Source organism: Pectinophora gossypiella, chromosome 8, assembly GCF_024362695.1.
Source record: "Pectinophora gossypiella chromosome 8, ilPecGoss1.1, whole genome shotgun sequence".
In the NCBI taxonomy this organism is placed as follows: Eukaryota; Metazoa; Arthropoda; class Insecta; order Lepidoptera; family Gelechiidae; genus Pectinophora; species Pectinophora gossypiella.
Genome location: NC_065411.1, coordinates 6,812,757 through 6,834,869, shown reverse-complemented (window position 1 = coordinate 6,834,869; position 22,113 = coordinate 6,812,757). Strand labels below are relative to the sequence as shown.

The window sequence follows — 22,113 nt, the reverse complement described above, 5'->3', positions numbered from 1 at the left end:
TTTTCTTTCCCTTCAAATGAAATTATATCAGTGTGTTGTGTCAGTGTGGTTCCCGGGTTCAAATCCCGGTGAGACATATCAGAAAAATCACTTTATGATCCATAGTTTAATTGGATCACCTGATTGTCCGAAAGTAAGATTATCCGTTAAGCCGTCGGTCCCGGTTACTACTTACTGATCTAAGTTAGTAGTTTGGCGGCTCAATAGTAACCCTGACACCGGGGTTGTTGCGGTTGGTAATCCACCTCACAACCTACACGACAGAAGAGATGACTTTTTTGTTATAAAAATAACAAAATTAAGACTAAAAGATTAACTAGATTATAAAAAAAAACTTTTTTTTGTGGTCACCCATCCTATGAACGCCCTTTGCGAAAGTTGCTTAACTTCAACAATCGCAGACCGAGTGCGTTTACCGCTGCGCCATTGAGCTCCTCAGATAAATCTATAACAATAAATAACTTTATGCTCTAGAATTCTTACAGTGTTTCTACCTTTGAGTATAATTTATGACTTGGCACGTGACTTTTTACAATATCGACGCAAATTTTTAATATTATTCCACTTTTTCGTCTCCTGTGGTATAAATATTACGATTCAGCAAACTCGCAAAAACTTTACCCTTCCAAAACTTTGCCGATCATCCGTACATTTTGAAACAAAATTTCCATCGTGAATTTTTAAATTCCAAGCAAGAAACTTAAATCAGATTAGCAAGCAAATTGTACTTCCCTTTCAGAATATTAAATCTAGAGGTGGGTAGCTCTGCTGGAAAAAAGAGTTATTCATTTTATGTAATAGATGAGGTACGAATTTTACGAACGCCATTTTAAAAAACAAAAGCTATCAAGAAAATTGTAGATGAAAACAAAATAGTACACGCCCAAATTAATGGAGTGAGTAGAGTTACAAACATTCAAACAACAATTGATAGCCACTTTTGAAACTAAACACTAATATGAATACGATAGGTCGTATGGTAATCTTGTTCTATCGTGTGGTTTTTGAGGTGGATTTCCAACCTCATGAAACCTGGTATCAGGGTTCTTATTGAGCCGCAAAGGCCCCCACATGGCCCATGTAACTACTACTTACTACATACTTACATCAGTAATTAGTAACCGGGACCAACGGTTTAACGAAGCACGGATCAACTTACTTTCGGACAATTAGATGATCAGCGTGTAATGTCCTAACCAAACTAGGGATCACACAATATTTTGTGTTGGATGTCCCCACCGGAATTATTACCATACGGTAATAATAGGGACCGAATAGTATAATGAGAATATGTACCAATTCTTTGAACGTTAACGCACCTATTAGTTTAAGGAGATTGATCAAAACTAGTCCAAAATGTCCAAATGTCCACTACCAACGAGACTTATGTCCCGAAATAGATCACTAAATACTGAGTAATAAATACCAAATACAAGTCAAAAATATGCTGTTAGTAAAAAGTTAGGGCTAAATGAATTTTCATGGGAAAATATTTTCTACATTATTGTTCCGAACCCACATATTTAACTGATTCGGACTTCTGGTGCTTCATGATATGCGGTCTGAAGATGGAGCTGGAAGTGCTTGGCAAGATGAATCAAACGAGCCCAAACTCGACATACATCGACCAACAAGTTATACTGTAGTGAGATTTTCTTTCATCATACGCTGATACTAAAAGGTTCATCAACCGATCATAATAGTTTAGATCGCGCGAGCGCGTGTCACTACGCGACGTTGCGTGCGTCTCTACCCTATGTTAGACACATACATACATAAGATCTCGTCTATTTCCCGAACTTGACCCACCATTCGCGCCTTCTCCACTCACATCACCCATCATACTCGCCGACTTCAAGCTTGCTCGCCGGTTTAGAGTACTCTTAACCTGGCCTTTCTTTAAAACATCCTGGATACGTTACATATGTCAATGAAAACTGTTAGTTGGTCGACAGTTAGTCGTTTAGTGTCGCAGAAAAAAGCCGTGTTCATGTCAGGAAGAGGCGAGGCGAGCGCCACGTCACCGGGGCGGTGTAAAGATGACAAATTACTTACATGGTCGACATCTGTAGGCGACTTCAACGAATTTCCTAGCAAAGGGACAGGGGTCCACTAGTCCCGGCTTCGGCTTGGTACTAAATTTACAGGACGGCTTCTTCTGACACGCCTCCACTACGGTTTGGAGAAGTGAGTACTGTAAACAATAACAATTGATTAAATGTATGGAATTGGAAAGATAAAAGAAAATCTACACGGAACCTGCTGACGGTTTTCCACTCAAAATAAAACTCGAACAGACAACCGCACTTTGTGTTTCTCTGTAGATTTCCCTCATGAGTAACTGCATTTCCAGATTTTTTAAGTTTAAAAAAAATATACCATATCTACCTTCAACATGAACATAGTTGTCATGACTTTATTTGGAATGGTCCATCTCAAAGTCTAAGCGCCGGTTTCACCACTTTTTATGTCTGTTAGCGGAACACAATGTGCGTGATAGGCTATCAGACAGCTATCAGCTAATGGTGAAACAGATCGTAAGGAAAATACTGGCTACTGCTGCAGTAAAACGGTGTTGAAAAAACCTTTATTATTGTTACTGGCCCATTTGACTTGGACAAAGGCCTCCCCATGTTTCTCTACAAGTCGTTTAATTTGTAAAGGAGCATTTGCTGCAGATCCTGGTCTAAATAACCACTTATTCACCGAAAAACAGTTCGACAAACCTGCATAGAATTAGGCCAAAGACATTTCTCTTCTCCAGCAACTTCGACATCGATAGCCTGAGAGCTGGGCCTGTCGACGATGCAGTTGTGTCCATCAGGGGCTGCCTTCCCGTACTGTGCCACTTGGATGCTGATGGTAGTGCTGGTAGGACAGGCCAGGGCGACGATCTCGTCGTCACAAGCTGCTCGCTGCATCGTCTTCAGTGTGCCTCCGAGAAGAGCTGCGAAAGAAAACCTGAATTAGAGCTGATGTTTAAAAGTATGATGCAATAGAAAGAAAGAAAGAAACATTTATTATTTAGGACACCACAGACACGGATTACATATCGTCACTGGAAAGGCAAAATTACGTAAGCGCCAAAATAGGTATTTTGGGTTTTTTATATATTCGGAATCAGCGTTTCATTCTGCGTCGATCTGTCTGGGTAGCATTGCGATACGAGCACTTTTTTGGCGCTTACGTAAATTTAAAAATAGTTGACTTTTTTCAATTCCAGTTTCTTAAACGACAAGATTTTGGTGTTTTTTTCGTGACTGGTGTATAAGTAATATTGTGTTCCTATATAATAACTACATATTAATTTCAAGTAAATTTGGCATTCTATAGTTTGAAAAGTATCATTTTATTAGTAATTTTGGTCTACTGAAAATAAAAAATAGACTATGTATAAGTCATTTTTATTTACAGCTTTTAAAAAAAGTAAGGCGTATAAGAAAAAAATGTCTTAGCATGTTTATGCAGTGAATGGCGAATAAGTAATTTTGACTTACATTATTTAGAATAAGTAAGGCGTGGACGTAAATTTGCCTTCGCATTTTTATGCTGTTATTAAGCAAGTTCGTGGGCTAGCAGTAAGTTTCCCAGGAAGTTATTTTTTAACAATAGATCTAAAAGTAAAACTATTTTAGAATTGATTTTATAATTTATTAGCGACCCGCCCGGCTTCGCTCGGATGCAATGCTGAGGAAAAATGAAATTATTTACGACATCACATTAAAATCCTCAAAAATAACAGTATTTCTACACTATTTATTGGATGTTATTATACATACCTATAAACTTTCCTCTTGAATCACTCTATCTACTAAAGAAAATTGCATCAAAATCCGTTGCGCAATTTAAAGATTTAAGCGTACATATGGATATAGGGACAGAAAAAGCGACTTTGTTATACTTTTTAAGTTCTGTCGTTTGCATATTTAGCGCCAATTTTGAATCGAGAACTCAAAATTCAAATTTGTTGGAATTTCGAATATCAAAACAATTGAAAGCATTAGGATTAATGCAATTGTTTAGTCACAGCGTTGGTTTGAATCTGTCAGGTCACGTCCGAAAATTATTAAATGTAAGATTACAAAGAAAAATTTTCTATAACTTTCGAAGAGGCCTACCGCGACTTCAGTGTTTCAAACAGTTAAAATCTCTATTCCACGATGAATTGCCATGTCTGCGAACCATCGAACGCTGGTATTTAGAATTCGAGCGTGGACATCCGCCTTCACTGAAGATAATATCGTTGCTGTGAGACAACTAATCCTCAAAAATCGTCATGTGACATACCGAGAATAGAGGCGTTATTAGGCATTTCAGGGACAACCATTTAAACGATATTGCATGAGGCACTTGGTGTGAGAAAACTAGTTTGCCGTTGCATCCCGCATTTTCTGACGATCATAAGGTAGCCCGCGTCAGATGGTGTAAGAAAACTCTTCAGAGGTTCAACCGAGGAGAGTCAAATCACGTGTACGACATCATCAGTGGTGACAAATCTTGGATTTATGCTGTTATCCTGATTCCAAACAACAATCCACAGTTTGGGTCTTCCAAAACGAGTCAAAGCCGACTAAAGTTGTTCGCTCTCGAAGCACTTCAAAGAAGATGGTGGCTACCTTCGTGGAGAAAATCGGTCATGTTGCGACAATTGCACTTGAAGATCGTAGGACGGTTAATGCGGATTGGTATACCACAATTTGTTTACCACAAGTCATCGCCGAACTTCGAAAATCTAACCCAAAGCCACGCATGATGATGCGCAGGAGTGCAGGATGCTGCACCATGACAATGCAAGCTCACACACCGCTCGTCAAACGATTATTTGAAGCAGGAAAACGTAGAAATTCTTGACCATCCTCCATACAGTCCTGACCTAAGCTCCAATGATTTCTTTACATTTCCTAAAATTAAAAAATAAACTCTTCGCGGTCAAAGGTTCCAGTGTGGTGAAGAAGCGGCCAACGCTTTCAAGTCAGCCATTTTGAACACCTCTACTTTGGAGTGGAATAAATGTTAAATAATACCTGGTTCGAGCGAATGGAAAAGTGTATTAAACTTCGTGGTAAATACTCTGAAAAACAATAAGGGGAATTATTGAGGAATTAGAAATTATTGAGGAATTAAAAAGACTTGACCCTTCCAGAGACTTGACTCGACTTAGAGCCACGTATGCTTGTCCTAATTCAAACAATTTTGAGCCCAAATATACTACTGCATGGTCGACTGTGCTGCCCTGCATATGTTATGTTATGTTAGTGTGCTCTGTTTTCCGCATTTAGACTCTAAGGTGGCCCAATATGCGTGTAATTGTTGACTACGTAAGCCAACCTATCTCCTTCCAGAAGCTCAGAAGCCTCCTGGGGATTTCACAGGCTTCGCGGAGCGACCCCATTCCTTTGAGGATTTTTACCCGTTGTGCTGACACTCCCGTGCATTCCAGGATTACATGGGGGGCAGTTTCTTCTGCGTCCAGACAGCCTCTGCAAAGTGGGCTGTCCGTTATCCCTAAGTTAAATAGGTGCTTGTTGAGTGGGCAGTGACCCGTTATACTGCCCACTACTATTCGGAGGTCATTGCGGTTTAAGCTAAGCAGTCGGCGAGTGAATTGGATATCATAGACATGATATCCTTCGACTGTCTGCATGTGGGCAGCTCTGCCCATCTGTCGTTGTGTAGTTGCTGGGTATAGTCCCGTACCCACGAGCGTAACTGACTGAAAGGTATCGGCAGGATTGGTTCGGGTCCATATACCCTGGTGTCTGATCCTCTCCTTGCCAGTTCGTCAGGTTGTACGCTATTATTTATATTTTATGATACTTTATTTCTGGCACTTCAGTATTTTAATAGCTATTTGTATAAATCAATTGAAGTAATAAGTAATTTAAGGAGGTATTAAGAATAATTATTTGTCTCTTACGTCTTTTTACCCATGTAAGATATTACAAAAACTTACTTTAAAGAATCTTTGGTGAACTGACATAATCAATCGATCACTTTTTAGGCAATTTTCACATAATGAAAGCAGATGTGTAAAAGTCGTTACAGTAACTTTTACTCCGCTAACATTACAGTATTATTATATTTAAAGAAATATTGTCGTTCTCGTATGCATTGTCGTAAGAGCTGTAAGTAATTTTGCTTCCAAATAATATTTTAACCAGATGGCGGTTAAGTAAATTTGCTTTACTGTAAACTGAAGTCATTTTTACGTAAGCGCCACTATATCCTAAAATAGCAATCCAACTGTAATGATATGTATTGCTGGACATAGAAAATTAAAAAACAATGTAACCTTTCATTGACATCATCTAAATTGGATAATTGGGTAAAAAGTTATGATAAAAAAACGAAAAAATGAAACTTTAAACGGCTTTTTCTCGAAATGGCCTTTTGGCGCTTACGTAATTTTGCCTTTCCAGTGACGATATATATACATTATAATGACAATAGGATGACAATAGGATGGAACCTTTCCTCAACACGTTTTTAGGATTCATAACTATTCCTTGAACAAAACCTTTTTCATTACAACAATTGTAATTTTCTTTAATTATGTCATTCTGTTCGTCAAAAAATTACAGACGTATTTTTGTTTAATTTCCTAAATTATAAAGTAGGTAATCCTACATTAAAAGGAGCGAAAACATTCCCTCTCTTTTTGCGATTACAAGCTTATTTGCAGTTGCTTAACCAATCGCAACCTATGTCTATGTATGGAGACCTCAGATGGAGACAATAATTTTTCAACGACAAAATCTCCCCTTAACTTAGATTATCTTTGATAATTTACGGTCTAAGTAATAGGCGCTTATCTAGGAAATCTTTACTTCCTTCTTCTTCTTCTTTCTCTTTTTTCTTCTTCTTTCTTTTATTTTTTTTTCTTCTTCTTTTTTTTGCCTTGGAAACTGATTTGAAATTATTTGAAAAAGGAAGAGGCGAAGTATTTCGTTAAAAAGCTGCTGAACATGGTAAAGTGTAGGTATGTAGGGGTAATGGTATAGTCGGATGTAATCCGAGCAATACCGTATAACGTTACAACTGCTGTTGTTAGTATCGATACTAGCGACAGTTTTTACAATACATTGTTTTAAGTTTACGCGGTTATTATCATAATTAAAGCACATAATAACGGGTTCTTACCGCGTTTAAATGGGGATATGAGACTCCCGATATTTCGACACTGTTGCAAGTGCCATGATCACGGGATGACTGATGTAGGTAGGTAGATCCATAATTTTCTACGGGCAGACATATCTGTCTACCCTCTTTCTCTGCCGCTTGTTAATGTTTTTGATACCGGAATGTTCGGAACCATCATGGAGAAAGAGGGTAGACAGATATGTCTGCCCGTAGAAAATTATGGATCTACCTACTCCACTCCAATCTCATCAGTCATCCCGTGATCATGGCACTTGCAACAGTGTCGAAATATCGGGAGTCTCATATCCCCATTTAAACGCGGTAAGAACCCGTTATTATGTGCTTTAATTAGTTTTTACAATAGTCAGCAGCAATACAAGTCATAGTATCGATTGTCAAACTATCGATAGTGCGGTAATAAGTACTACGTAGTTACAAATAGTGACGTGTAAAACAAACAGTAAAACTTTCAGTTCTAAAAGGTGCAAAAGTTATATATACGTAAAAAGAGCTCTATTAGCTGACCTTTAGGCAAATAAGAGTGGAAGAAAGAATAACTTGTAAAAGAAAAACAGCCGGTGACCTTACTATTAAGAGTTTAACATTTCAATTAATCAACTAATAAGCGATTAACGAAATAGCTCATGAAAATCCGGACACAGAGCGGAATTCACTAATATTAGTCTTAAAGTATTTTAGTGAATAGATTGCATAGATTGATTTGGAGTATCTGTAATCACTATGTATGTATATCTGAAATAAATAAATAACTTTGGGAACATTACTGGGAACAGCACTCCACTGGTTAAAAACGGCTTGGAGGGCTTGACGTAGGTACCTACCTATCTACTTATTCGTTCATTATTCAAAATCCTATAATTCGTATTTATGTCAAAAGGACAATTCACGTTCCATAAAATTCTTGGCATTTCAGAATTTCTTTCATGTTATTCATAAAAGAAAATAATTTAACAGTATTCGTGAAACTCAGGAGACTTACAACCAATTTCAAACATAATATAATTACTGTATGTATTTGTGGAGTTCATCAAACTACATTTTCTCGTTATTTCGTTCACAAAAAGAAAACAAATAATAATGAGGGTCAATAATCTACCGTTTCATCGACCTCAAGCTTTGCCGAAACACACAATATTTTGCTGTTAATATTTTCCATAATAATTTCGATAATATATTATTAGAACATCAAAAATGTCAAGTAGACGAGATTACGCTACTCTAAGGAATCAATCGTCATACTTATACCTATTATTATTTTGTAAAATTTTACCCAAATATTACGTTATGGAATTACATCGTCATTTGCCTTATACGTCTGTTTCAGATGATTTATGACGTCATTGCCTCGAAGAAATGCAAATGAAATACATACATGAGACACAGCAGATTATACCATTGTTTTTAAACTTCGGAATATTTTATTACCTACTTAGCAGAAACTTTTGACACGTCCTAAAATCGATACGTGTAACCGGTGACGAGGCGCCCATCAACAATATAATGGTTCACAATGTTACACAATTCTCTAGTCCAGGGGTTACCAAAGTGTGCGCCGCGGCGCCCTGGTGCTCCGTAGAAACTAAAGAGGGACAGTCGGTCGTGAGTTCTATCATTATCCGAAACCATAAATAATCACGGGCACCTGTTTGAGCGCTCGCATCGGTATATAATATGGCGTCCTGTCATTCTTTTTAGACCATGACTTTCAATTTACAAGGACGGTAGGAACCTACTATCTTCGCGCGCGTTTTCCTATCTCCCTCGAAGTAACCTAACCTAACAACTTACGAGTAGCTAGGGCAGGGCGCCGTTACAAAATGCTAAACTTGTAACTGCGCCGCAGGTTGAAATAGATTGGGACCCCTGCTCTAGTATACTTCCACGACATGCCCAGGATGAGATGATGCTGAACGGAGGCTTGAAAAATTTTTCAAAACTAAAGTGAATAGGAATTTGCTAGGTATGTAAGCTTGGCGCACGACGGGTAGAAGTGGAGGACCGGAGTCCCGACGTAACGGCAGAGTAGTACGATAGGAGTAGGTAGTAACAGTAGTGAGACAGGAGTCGAACAGTAAACAGTTTATTAATTGGCACTTCACAACAGGAACTTAAAGTCACAGTTGAACGATAATAATATTTAGAATACAATATAAAGAAAATAAAGATAGTGGACATGGCCACAGTTAAACAATATAAATGTATATGTAACTTATCAAGGTCAAATATGTAATGAGTCAGAGCAGATTAAAAGGAATTGCGAAATGGAATGTAAATTTCGAAATTTCAAATTATTGACGACAAAAAGAAAAGGCCAGTATGCGTAGAGTTTGCACTGTGCTACAAGCGCCCAACTTAGACCACATCATCACTTACTTATAATATATATATATATATTACGAAAATATAATATATATATTTTCGTAATATAGTTGAGATTGTGATCAAATGAGAACCTTTAATGTATTAAAAGATAAACACTAAAATTGATTTTGGAACCCGACTTCATAATGAGCTATAGTCTACCACAAGACCACAAAGGTTGTTGTAATAACTGTTGTAATTTTCATTATCACACTTGATGGACTGTTTTCTACAGACATCTTTAATTTGCACTAGTTTAGTAAACATGTTTGGTAAGACGGTAAAACGCTGCACGTACCGGGAACTAACCGTTTACTATACTACATACTTACTAGTGCAAATTATAATGTATGCAATTAAGATCCTGCATGTTCCCAGAGCTTTTAGAGAACATTGTAGGAGAAACTAGGCAGTTAATGATTATACAGGATGTTAGTTAGCGACATCGTACCGAATACTGAGAGGGATGATTCAGACTATGATTCTGAGTTAATACGAGTATCAAGTGGAATTTTCTGTCTAAATACTGATATCAAATGGATTTTCCTGTCGGAAAAGTCATTAAAATTTTAGTGTTTTTTAAATTGTTTTCTGTTCCATACTTTTGCAACGGAAAATTCTACTTCATAAAATATAATTTAGCAATCATTCAGCAATCGAACCTACGACCTCAAAGTGAATGTGGGTATGCACAAAACGATCATATTACTCGTACATGCGGTAACGATCATTATTATAATTAATAGCCCTCAATGTCCCACTGCAGGGCAAAGGCCTCTCTTCCCTTCTTCCACTCCTCCCTGTCCCCAGCTTGCTCGCGCCACCGTTTCGAGAAGCGGTCTAACACGATCGATCATTATTATTACTTATAAAATATTCCACACCATTCATTGTTTCTTAGGTATCGCGCAACCACAACTAGCGCTTGTGTTACTACGCAATGAACGTCGGGTAAATCGACGTAGCGATCTAGCCATAATGTGGTAACGGCCGCTTCACATGCCGAGGTGATTTAAATAAAAAAAAAAAAAAAACAGGTGACATGCGGCCTCGTGTAATTTAGTGCTGAGAGCATATCTAGGGAGATCGATACGGGTGTTATGCCAACCTCACAAAAACTATGCCCAAATTGTAATTTTGAAGTTGAGTTTCAGCTCATATGCTGTAATAACCGTTAAGATGACAGCAGAACTACGAATAGTAACGGAAAAGTATCGGTTTCGGTGACAAGTTTCCAGCTCATGAAACTTTTATCATATTAGCCGCCCTGTCTATCACGGTACACTTATTATACGAATAACAACCGATGGCCTGGTAACCGGCCCAGCTGCCAATACGAAAATAGAGATGTTTCCAACTGGTCAATTCAACTGCTTTTTTATTCTTGGTTTGAATTCGTAAAGATTAAATACTTACCTACAAAAAGAAAATGTGTTTTTTTTTAATATATATACCTGTTATTTGTTAAACATTAGTTACAAAATGTATTATAGTTGTACACCTGCCGCAGCGCGAATTATATTGAGCGCTTCGACCAATAAACGATATGAATGCTATCTTTGTAGATGGACGTCAAATGGCTATTGGTCGAAATCCTCAATATATTTCGCGCCGCGCTCGGCACGGTTGCCATGCAGAGCCTACTGGTGTTGATACCTATTTACTGAGACGGGATGAAAAATGCAGTTCACTTCGATGACAGTGGAAGAAGTAAAACTGGTGTGTCAGGATCATACTATATGGAATTCCGAGGTATCTACGTACCCCAACGAGAGATAGGCATGATCTTGTATGTGTGTAACTAATTACTAATCTTAATTTTCAGAAACGATCCACCTGACGACCCCATAACACTATTACAGAAGCAAGAGACGGTTAGGTAGGTATATATATATATATATATATATATGTGTGTGTGTTTACCGGAAATGTTTGAAATTTATATATAATGTTTGGATTTGTATACAATTCCTTAATTGTATACAAATCCCAGGAAAAGTATAAAGTAAATGCTTTCTGTAATAAAACACGTTGTTAATAATATATTTTTATTATAGCACTTATTGAGACAATCGGGTAAAAGTCATACTGTAAAATAATAATAATAATGTTCATATTATTATCTTACTAATTAAAACTTCTAAAATCAACTATCTATTAACTTTTAACGTATCACAAAATCAACTTTTATTTATTCTTATAAAATCAAATTTTCATTAAGCAAGTAATCAGTCTGATAATTAAATAATTATAAATGCGTCCCCGCGTACCCACCAATATCTTAAATGTTTCACATTTCCGATTGTAATGTGTAAGTATAATTTAATATATTTCATACATTTGCGTGCGATTTTAAAAATTAAGTACATACATTTCCTAGGAATTGTATACAATGACGGATTATATACATTTCCGTTAACATATATTAATTATTATATATAATTGAAATCGATTTAACCGATTCTAGGAAATCGCAAAGCGAGGTCAGGATCAGAGTTGTGTAACGCATGTAAACACTAGCTTTTGCCCGCCACTTCGTCCGCGTGGAAGGATTTTCCAACTAATTCCCGTTCCCGTGGGAATTTCGGGAATTCCTTTCTTACGGTACCTAAGCTACGTCCCTTCCAAATTTCAAGTGCCTACATTTAGCCGTGTAGGCTCTGCGTGGCTATGTCAGTCAGTCAGTCAGTTTCTCCTTTTATATAATTTAGATAACAGTATAAAAATTTCCGCGTAATAGATGAAACGTGATATTTCCCGATAATATGTTTGTTTACATAATTGTTTATCCACAAAAATGTAAAATACCTAAACAAATAACAAAATAAAAGAAGAAATAATGTTTTCTTTGTAAATACAAAGTAGGCATAATGCGAGGCTCTTAGGGTAAACCATGTATTTATAGCGGTGTGTCGTTCACGGTCTTGGCAACAACAGCTCTTTTATCGATGGGAAACGCACACTGAAGCGATGTCGTGTCATGCTAAGGGTTGCCATACTTTGAATACGTACTTATTGTAAAATTTTGTTTTCTTTGATTACATGGGGATATAATATTAACATGTTACTTCCTCTTTGAACTGGGGGTAAAACAGAAAGCTAAGGGGTCCAAAAGGCCACGTGAAACAATATGGGCATATACATAAAAGTAAGAGCGTAATGCCTGTTCGGATCACGAACAAAATATAACAATGTCTATGGTTTTTGTTACTATAAAAAAGTTATTATCATAGACAAAAGGAGACTTCTTCTTGGCATCAAAAATGGATGCATAATCAATGTTTTCTTGTCTTAAAAATTTATCTAAAACAATACTAAAAATATTATGGTGATTTATAAAATAACAATAATAAAAGTGTAAAATGTGTGAATAAGTAAAAGAAAACAATAAACTTTAAAATATTCCTTTATGTGGTCGTTTAATTACCAGCACACCACTCACTCAACCATCACACCTAGAACGCCACAATGCCAACAAACGCAATATTGTTTTTTTAGACGAATTGCTTCGCCTTTATTTATTTATTTTTCTACTCCTCTACTTTAATCTGGCATTTAAATAACCAAAAAGTCTAATATAAGTACATACATAATTAAACTCTTTGAAAAAGTGTACGCTCTATGGCCTATAAAAGCATTGTTTACAAAGTGTAACTGTACTATAATGTCGCCAAAAAAGCATTGTTGTTGTTTTTTTTTTTTTTGACCTGGAAACTGGCACCTTTACTTTGTTTGGTGCCATAGATATACTATAAAAAAAAGTATACATTTGCCGCCATTTTCCCGCGCGTTGGAAAATAAATTGGAAAATTTTTGTGTTTCGTTTAAAATGACGTCGTCGTAGAAAAAGTATTGTATGCAACGTTGTATAACTAGGTCAAAAAATGCTCGTGGCGTCTCTTATTGCGATGTTCGCCAAGGCTCACATCGCAACTCACGCCACTCGCATTTTTTGACCCTTCTTATACAACTGTTGCATAAAATACTATTATTTACATTTCACGACTTTACAGTGCAGAGGCGCCAATGCGCCAAAACATTATGACGTCATTGCCTTTTTATTGACTTTAAAAAGGAGCGTATTGAAGCCACGAGATCAAAATTTTTCAGCACCGTACGCGTTGTCAACATTTTCAGTTTTTTTAAGGAATGCTAATCTCTATAACAGAATAGACAAGGTCGACTTTTGTTCTTTTTTGAAAAAATCGTTTACAATTAGATCATTGATGTATATTTATGTTGCTATAGGACTAGATGGCAACTAAAAATGGCCTAATAAGTACCTAATGTTACATGGTTCTTTTTCATTGGCTCGCCCCCTATTACATGGAACCCAAAAAAAGGTTAGATCAAGTCGCCAGCTGCTGTATATACTGTACAGTCATGAGCAATATGATGTACCCACTTTAGTACTCTGTCGCACTAACGTATTTCACATTTAGTGAGACTTACAGTTCAATTTGTCAAAAAAGTTAATGTGACATGGTACCAAAGTGTATACACATATTAATGCTCGTGACCGTACACCTCTCCATACCCCTTAGGGCTACGGGCGTGATTCTCTGTTATGTTATATATTTTTTTACTTTTTTTATTTATTTAATTGTCCTCCTCTCCTCGATTCTCTTGAAATAAACACATGCCTACATATACCTAAGTAAAAAATGTAATCAACCCATAAGTATAATTTTCCACGAACATCGCACAAAAGGCAGCCCTACATCAGAGTACAGGTGGTGCCGTAAGGGAAATCGCCCGAAACAATACGGGACAGATAATGCGAATAAAAGGTGTTTTCTGTCCCGGGAGATAAAGCCCCGGTTTACATGATCGCTCTGCTTCGAACCAGGACTTTACTAGAAATAGCTTTAAAAACTTTTTACTTGTATATTAGGTATAGAAGTTTTTTAATAAAAATATTTAAAATTCCATGCACAATAGTTTATACCAATAACTTAAAAATACATAACTTACCATCACGCCTATATCCCCAAAGGGGTAGGCAGAGGTGTATAGTATATATCCGCTCCTATATTTAAGTCCCGGCGAAACTATTGCCATTAAATGGACACAAATAAATTAATCTTGTAACACGTGGTTTCCTGGATATCAATCATATACGATCCAAACATCAATTCAAAGTCAAAGTTGAATTCAGAGTTTTAGAACCCTAGCCGGAACTCGAACCCGTGATATTACAATGCAAGTTACGCGTGCTCCGCAAAGAACATAAAAAGCGTACAGGTACGGTCACGAGTATTAATATGTATACACTTTGAAACCATGTCACATTAACTTTTTGACAAATTAAACTGTAAGTGTCATTAAATGTCAAACATGATAGTGCGACAGGGTTCTAAAGTGGGTACATGATATTGCTCATGACTGTACCCACACCTCCCACTATTGGGCTCGGGCGTCCCTTTAATTAACCAGAGGAGGTATGGAGCACACTCATCTCTATTGCGAATTGGCTGCTTGACAGTTTTCAGATAAGCATTCTAAAAATTACAGATGCTTATTTTATGCCTCTTAAAATATTTATTTTTCTCGAAAAAGCTTTCATCATCATCAATTTAAGAGCCACGCTTTTGTCGGTGCAGCATTTAATTTAAGGAAAAATAGGGCAGTGGTTTCCCTCTTGCCTTCCACCCCGCAATGCAAAAAAGCTTTATGTAATGGAAAAAAAACATATTTTTCTTCAATTATTTTAAATTTCGCGCGAAAACGGTTGGTCACGTGACATTTCGCCCAGTGACGTCACATTTCAACAAATAAATAAACTGTCAAACATAATTTTTATATATTTTGTGAAATGTGACGTTACACGAAGCTCCATCATGGCCGCCCGTGTTCGAATCTTGTACTTAATACAAAGATAAAAAAACGCATTCTTATTTTGTAATAATAAAATATATTAAAATTAAAATATTAAAATATTTTATTATTACAAAATAAGAATGCGTTTTTTTTTTGGATAATCATTGATAAAATATTACATACGACATATTATTTCATATTTCAACTTTCATGTTACAACTTTTAAGTAGCCGGTATTTGGTGACGGTGTTTGGACTGACTAGTATCAATAGGATTAAAATATTGAATATGCGTAAACAAAAATGGTTAAACATTCTCTCAATCGTTGTTCATTCGATAAAGTAAGCTATATACCTACGGTAATGTCAAAATACGGAAATGACACAGATAAAATAGTAACATAATAACTATATAAGTACCTACTACAATGCAGATAAACCGGTATATAATTATGTAAACATTATTTGAGTCACGTTGGATAAACACGCGACAAAACAAAATAATAATAGATTAATCAAAGTTTTGCATTTATAAACAATGTTTTAGTTAAATACTTGAACTTTATGTTATTCAATAAAAATAACTATACTTAGTTCAAGTCAATATGATTGGAGGTTCATGGCATATTTTATTCTATAAAAAGGATCATTATGCAGCTGAACTGTATATGTAGTCTAACACAGATGTGTGCAAGAATAATATTTTTAATTATTATTCATTAAATTATTCATTGATAAGGGTTATCCCTTATCAATTAACAGTATTGTTTCAACAGCAATTTGGTGTTAGAAGCTAGGCTCTACATAAGATCAGGGGGGTTAAAATGGCCACATCGAGGCAATTCATCTAAGAAAGCAATATTGCAATTTGACATTTGTGCATATAATAGTAACTGCGCAATGCAAAACAAATAAATGTCAGTAAATAACAATATTTCTTTCCTAGATGAATTATTATTGCTTCAATGAAGCCATTTTAACCCCCTGATAACTTTTTGACACTGCGATCGATATGATTTCGTCTTGGTATCATTTTACATGCAAATGTTTTTGTTGGGATTTATTTGTCGATTCCACGAATAGCAAACATAACACTCTGATTGGACTTTCATAGTAAAAACACAATCGTAGCGTGGTATCAGTCGAACCATGAATATAGCTGATATTAAACCTTTCGTTTTGAAAATGTGGAACAGAAACGTATGCAAATGAAGCCCATTTTGTAGGTATCATAATATGAAATCGTAACAAAGGCAAAATTCCATTTATTTAAAACAATAAGTAGATATAGACAAAATAATTATTTGTATGCTAATTTTAAAAAGCTTGCATCAAGGGTTTATCGATTGCCAACGTTTAGCGTTTATTTTTGTTCTCTAAAGTGGATTGCGAGATAAATGACCGACCTTATCAATCCTGGTGTCAGGGTAACTATTGAGCCGCGAAAGGCCCCTGATATGGCTCAAGTAATGACTACATTTTTTTTATAATCGTCAAGTATGTTGGCTCAACTATGCCTGATAGTAAACATAGAGAAGCAAAATCAACGCAATGAGTCAGTTACGAATCAGTTGCGACTACCATACTGGCCTACTAGATGCTTCATACGTAAATATAAGCCGGAATCTCTGAAGCACGGAATCATCTTATTATTCAGACAGTCGGGTGATTTTGTTGAAACAGGTGACTTTAATGTTACCTGGAAAATAAATCTGTTTAGCAATTAGGCAGCCTATTGTGCTTATTTTATCCGTTTGTAACTGTCGTATGGGTTATACGTGCAAAAAATAATTATTGATCGATTAATGGATTTCAGTCTGCATTGTCGTCACCAGACCAGGGACAGTCTCGGAAAGTATTTTTTTGTTAGACGTTTCCCCACCGGCAATCGAACGTCCTCTGGATCGTAGTTTAGATCAACCATAACAATCTGCACATGTATTGTCAATTTTCTTACTCGCTTTAAACAAGGAATAGTTCACGCTGAGGTAACAGCCAGTACGAAATACACGCCATTAAAGAAGATTACCTTACCCGAAGTAATTATTTCCTTGTTGTTCACAAACAACTTCATTAGATCGGGAAGAAACAAGTAGCATATGTCGCAATGTCAAGATTACATGATGTAATTTCTTACCACAACCTTCATGATATTTTAATGGAAAAGGAAGTAAAGCCGATTCACTCATAATGAGGAAAAGTTAAGGAAAGTACAATCAAGCCGAGAAGGAATTAAAATGTGGACATTCGTTCTCATTTCGTTCCAGGATTGGTGAATAAATAAAGGTTGATTAGTATACTTATATTAAGCAGTCCGTGGTCCAGTGGTTGAGCGTTGGGCTCACCGGAGGCCGGGTTCAAATCCCGGTGGGGTCATATTACAAAAATCACTTTGTGAACAAAAGTAAGATGATCTGTTAAGCCGTTGGTCCCGGTTACTACCTACTGATGTAAATAATTAGTCGTTACATGAGCCATTTCAGGGGTCTTTGGTGGCTCAGTGATAACCCTGACACCAGGTTTGACAAGAGTGGTACCTAATCCACCTCAGAACCCATACAATAGAAGATAACTACGGAGGGTAAGAGGACATGACTTTAGGCCAAGAATTTGATGAATTGAGACTTAGGTAAGTAATGTATTTTTCCACCTAAATTACCTTCTTTATGAATTGCGAGGATCATCCATTCATCCGTTAAGATACGTGCGCTAGTGTTGGCAACGCTAACTAAAATATAGTAGTTTTTGTAATAGTATTAATACTGTAACACTTTTTCTGTAACTTTTGCTTCCTGCGCAACAAGAATAGAGTGTGCAGTCATGAGCAATATCATGTACCCACTTTAGAACCCTGTCGCACTATCATATTTGACTTTTTAATGAGACTTACGGTTTAATTTGTTAAAAAAAGTTAATTTGACATGGTACTAAAGTGTATACATTATTAATGCTCGTGACCGTGCAACGTCCTACAATATAAGAAGTGCTCTGGTATCACTGTAACTAGCTGTTTTATTTTCAAAAAACAATAACCAACTTCTTCCTAAAACGTAACACTTCAAGAACACGATCACATTAGCATATAACCGGAGCCATGTCACTATCAATGCTCCCCATTTGTCCGCCCAAGTAGTTAAATGCCAGCTGAAACGTCAAAATAAAAAGTGGAAGTCGTAAAAGTCTAGATTTTCTTTATTTTCCAACATACAAACGTACTATTTACTACCGCTTTAGAACGTGTAATGGCCGAGGAGAAGAAGTGAATCAAGAAACTTCCTAAAAACACGGTTTCTGATTTGAATAATTTCAAAAGCAAACATTCTAGTAGGTAACATAACACGGAACACCCCATAAAGCTTAGAAATATCGTATTTCTGTCAACAATTTCTTAAGCAATTCATCCAGCTGTCCATTAACGTTAAATGAAAAGAAATTTATTAGATGTTTTCATTTCTTGACATTCATCTTAAAAGAAGATAATGTAAACAAGAGCTCGCAATTTTGTTAAAAGCAACAAATTTTGGAGAGAGGATAAATTTGTGTCATTGTGTCATTTGAAGGTATACTTCGTCTACATTCAAAGTAAATAGTACGTCGGAATATGGGCCTTTATTTAAATCTCTTTTCGTTTTCCCAATTTGTTTCTTTACCATCTAATTTAGTAAGTTTCATTACTTTACTAGCTTTCCGCTCGTCTACATTTCCACGTCACGACGCTGTTCAAAATTTGCTTTGATGTTAACGTGAAACGTTGAAATTTGCACCAGGCCACGTCAGCGGTACCGTGAATTTCCACGTTGATGGCACTGTGACGTGGAGATGACAATGTGAACAGAACACACTCTTCCAGGCCGAGGCACGGTCTACAGCGGTCAAGACTGGTAGTTCGACTATGGTGGTGTAGGGTTACATAGCCACTTGACAGTCCAGGCGCACTAGCAAATCTAGCCTAAACAGTCCAGGCATTTCGAACAGGCCGCCAAGCTAAGTAATTTCTACGTGAGGGTAGCGCAGCTGTAGGTACTCGTATTCATAATCTATCGTGTTGTTTCCCGCTCCTTTGCGCCATTTTTGCTTATTTTTTGACGTAACTTGTAGCAGATTTGCATCTTGGCCGAACGAATAGGGAGCGCTGAGACCCTCACCCAGTACAAAAATGTAAGCCTGATACATTAGCTGAGATAGTTTTGCTGGGGAGAATAGGCTCGGAATGGTTTGATAGAGAAAAGCGCTGAAGAATGGATAACTCCGACGTTAGCGGAGCTGGTGTCGGGGATCAGAAATATATTTGCTGTCGCGGACTGATAGCAGAAAATAAAGAATAAAACTACGTCATAAAGCTGGTAACTCTCCGCCCCGCACCTATTCGTATTGGGCACCGAGCTAGATTTACCTCACCCCCTCTGGGTCTTCTTTTGGGGGCAGCGCATGCAGATTGTCTGTCTCGTTCGCACTTACCCGCTAAGGCGGCACATGGTAAGGATGATATTTTTGTACGTAGTGTCTGTGGTGTGCTGCTATTCCACCTCTATGGCACAACATATTTTGTTTGTTTCTTTACCCGCAGTCTAGCACGGGACTTCCAAATGTAAATCTTTATAGGACCAGCTTACCGCAATCCCCTTACAAAACACGATCCATTATTATAATAGCTACAAAGAGTATCCTTAGCAAATTGTCAGCAAGTATAAGTTACATACTTAACCGTCCCACTAAGAATCTCCAAAGCTTTTATTATGCCACTTTACTCTGCACTTTTACAAGCAACTGTAAATGTTGTCTTTTATATTTAATAGCTTCTTGACTAAAAAGATTGTTGTTCTCGTGTGAGTTATTAGTAGCATCTTGACTAAGAAGATTGTTACCTTATCAAAACTGATTTCGTGGTTACTATTGAGCAGCTAAAGGCCTTGAGACACGGTTCTTTTAATGACTATGTACTCAAATCATCATCATCACTATCATATACTTGGGTAAATAGTAGCCCGGATTGACTACGTAATGTGCCCTACGTATTCCGGACAATTAGGTAATCAGCCTCCAATGTCCAAACCAAACTAGAGATTTTGCGACATGTCCGCACTGGGAATTTAACTCTAGCTAGACCACAAACAAAATGTACACTAAATCATAATGCAAGAGTGTATATATCAAAGACCTTGTATAGAATAGACGGATAATATTTTAGAGTGACGATCAAACTATCACAGCTCTCTTTCTTCCCTATGGCAACAATCTCTGTGGAAAAAAGAAACAAACATAGACAAACACCGCTGTCTAGAACGTCAGTGTTTACCGTTTTGAGATGTTGTGGTAGTCAGCTGGATACCAAACCTGCCGTTAGTTTTTTGGTGTTTTGGGACATTATTTTAACTTTTTATATAAACAATCTGTGAAATAGTTATTCATTATGAACCATGGCTTGCGTAGCTATTGGTTGTGAGAGTAGAATGGGTGTTATAATGGAGAACGATCAAACAATGTCTCACCATGGGTAAGTTATCGACCACATAATACATGTTTGTGTGCAAGAAATACATTACCTGGTCTGGTTTTTGTAAAGTTTATTGAGCCCTAAACACGATGCAGACGCATATTTTCAGCAAAGCCGTCACATTTGTACAAATAATTGATTTCACATTTTACGTTAATCAGCTTTGACAGATTATGTACCCAAAGTATTATAAGTAGTGTTGTCCTTTGATATCGATAACATAATATTATATTTGAATGTAACATCTACATGTTGCGTTATTCTATTCACGTTTAATTTATTTTTCGACCTGTTTCCGATTTGGATGAAGATTACATAAAGATATTGTATTTTCCAGATTTCCTAAATATCCTAATTTACGAAACAAGAAATTAAGAAACAATTAGATTCAGACCATGAAACGAGATAATTCTCTCTTCTGAAGGACGCCTTCTCCTTATTTAAGCCTGTGCTAAGCCTGTGCTAAGCAAGATACATTTCGATGTATCTTGCTTTCTATCGAGCAGGATACCAAACAAAAATATTACATAGAGATGCAGTACCAACCATATTCACTCACATATCTCACATAAGGTGAGTTTAAGTTTAGTTATAAGTTTATAGATAAATTTGCAGCTATTTCGTTTTTGTATTCTACATTAGCATGGAAAAAATATTTCAATACAATACAAATATTCTCTATTGCACAAAATAATTAGTATGAATAACTATTTTGGTAATTACCTGTGATTATTCCTTCTATAAATAATTAGTATGAATAACTATTTTTGTAATTACCTGTGATTATTCCTTCTATGTGCAATGTGTAAACATGCAATGCTTGTGTATTTGTGTGCTCCACGTTAATATGTGCCATTCTTGCAGGTAAAGTTATAACGACCAGAGCCGACACTATACACTTCTAAAGAAAGTGAACAAGAGGAAATATTTTTTTTTTATCACCAAAAGTCGGAATTGTTCAGTGCTTCGTAGTCATTGTATTCTAACTATATTGAATAAAAATCTTATAAAGAAGTATTTGCTTTTATTCTTTAATCGGATTGAGATAATCCCCGAAATATACTAGAAGGTCGTCTACTTCTTGTATCGAGAGCCGATTCGATTTCCGGTCAAGTCAATGAAAAACGTGTATTTAATTTTTATAAAAGGGTAGGTATGTGATTTATAGCAACCAAAGGGTGGCCGCAATGTCGTATTAAAATGATACTATAGTATATGTGGACTAGATGGACCGTCCTCGACCTCCTCGGCCATAACACCTTGCGAAATGACATAGAT

General features: G+C 36.5%; 1 protein-coding gene across 1 annotated transcript in view; it reads right to left on the bottom strand.

The window, feature by feature from the left end:
- The window catches only part of LOC126368915 (protein eva-1-like), a 69,839-nt gene that overhangs the window by 28,203 nt on the left and 19,523 nt on the right, over window positions 1-22,113 (bottom strand). Inside the window, exons 2-3 of the mRNA XM_050013155.1 lie at window positions 2,727-2,947; window positions 2,056-2,194 (exon numbers count right to left, since the gene is read on the bottom strand). Coding sequence (XP_049869112.1) covers window positions 2,056-2,194; window positions 2,727-2,947 — 360 coding nt within the window. The remainder of the gene's footprint in view (window positions 1-2,055; window positions 2,195-2,726; window positions 2,948-22,113) is intronic.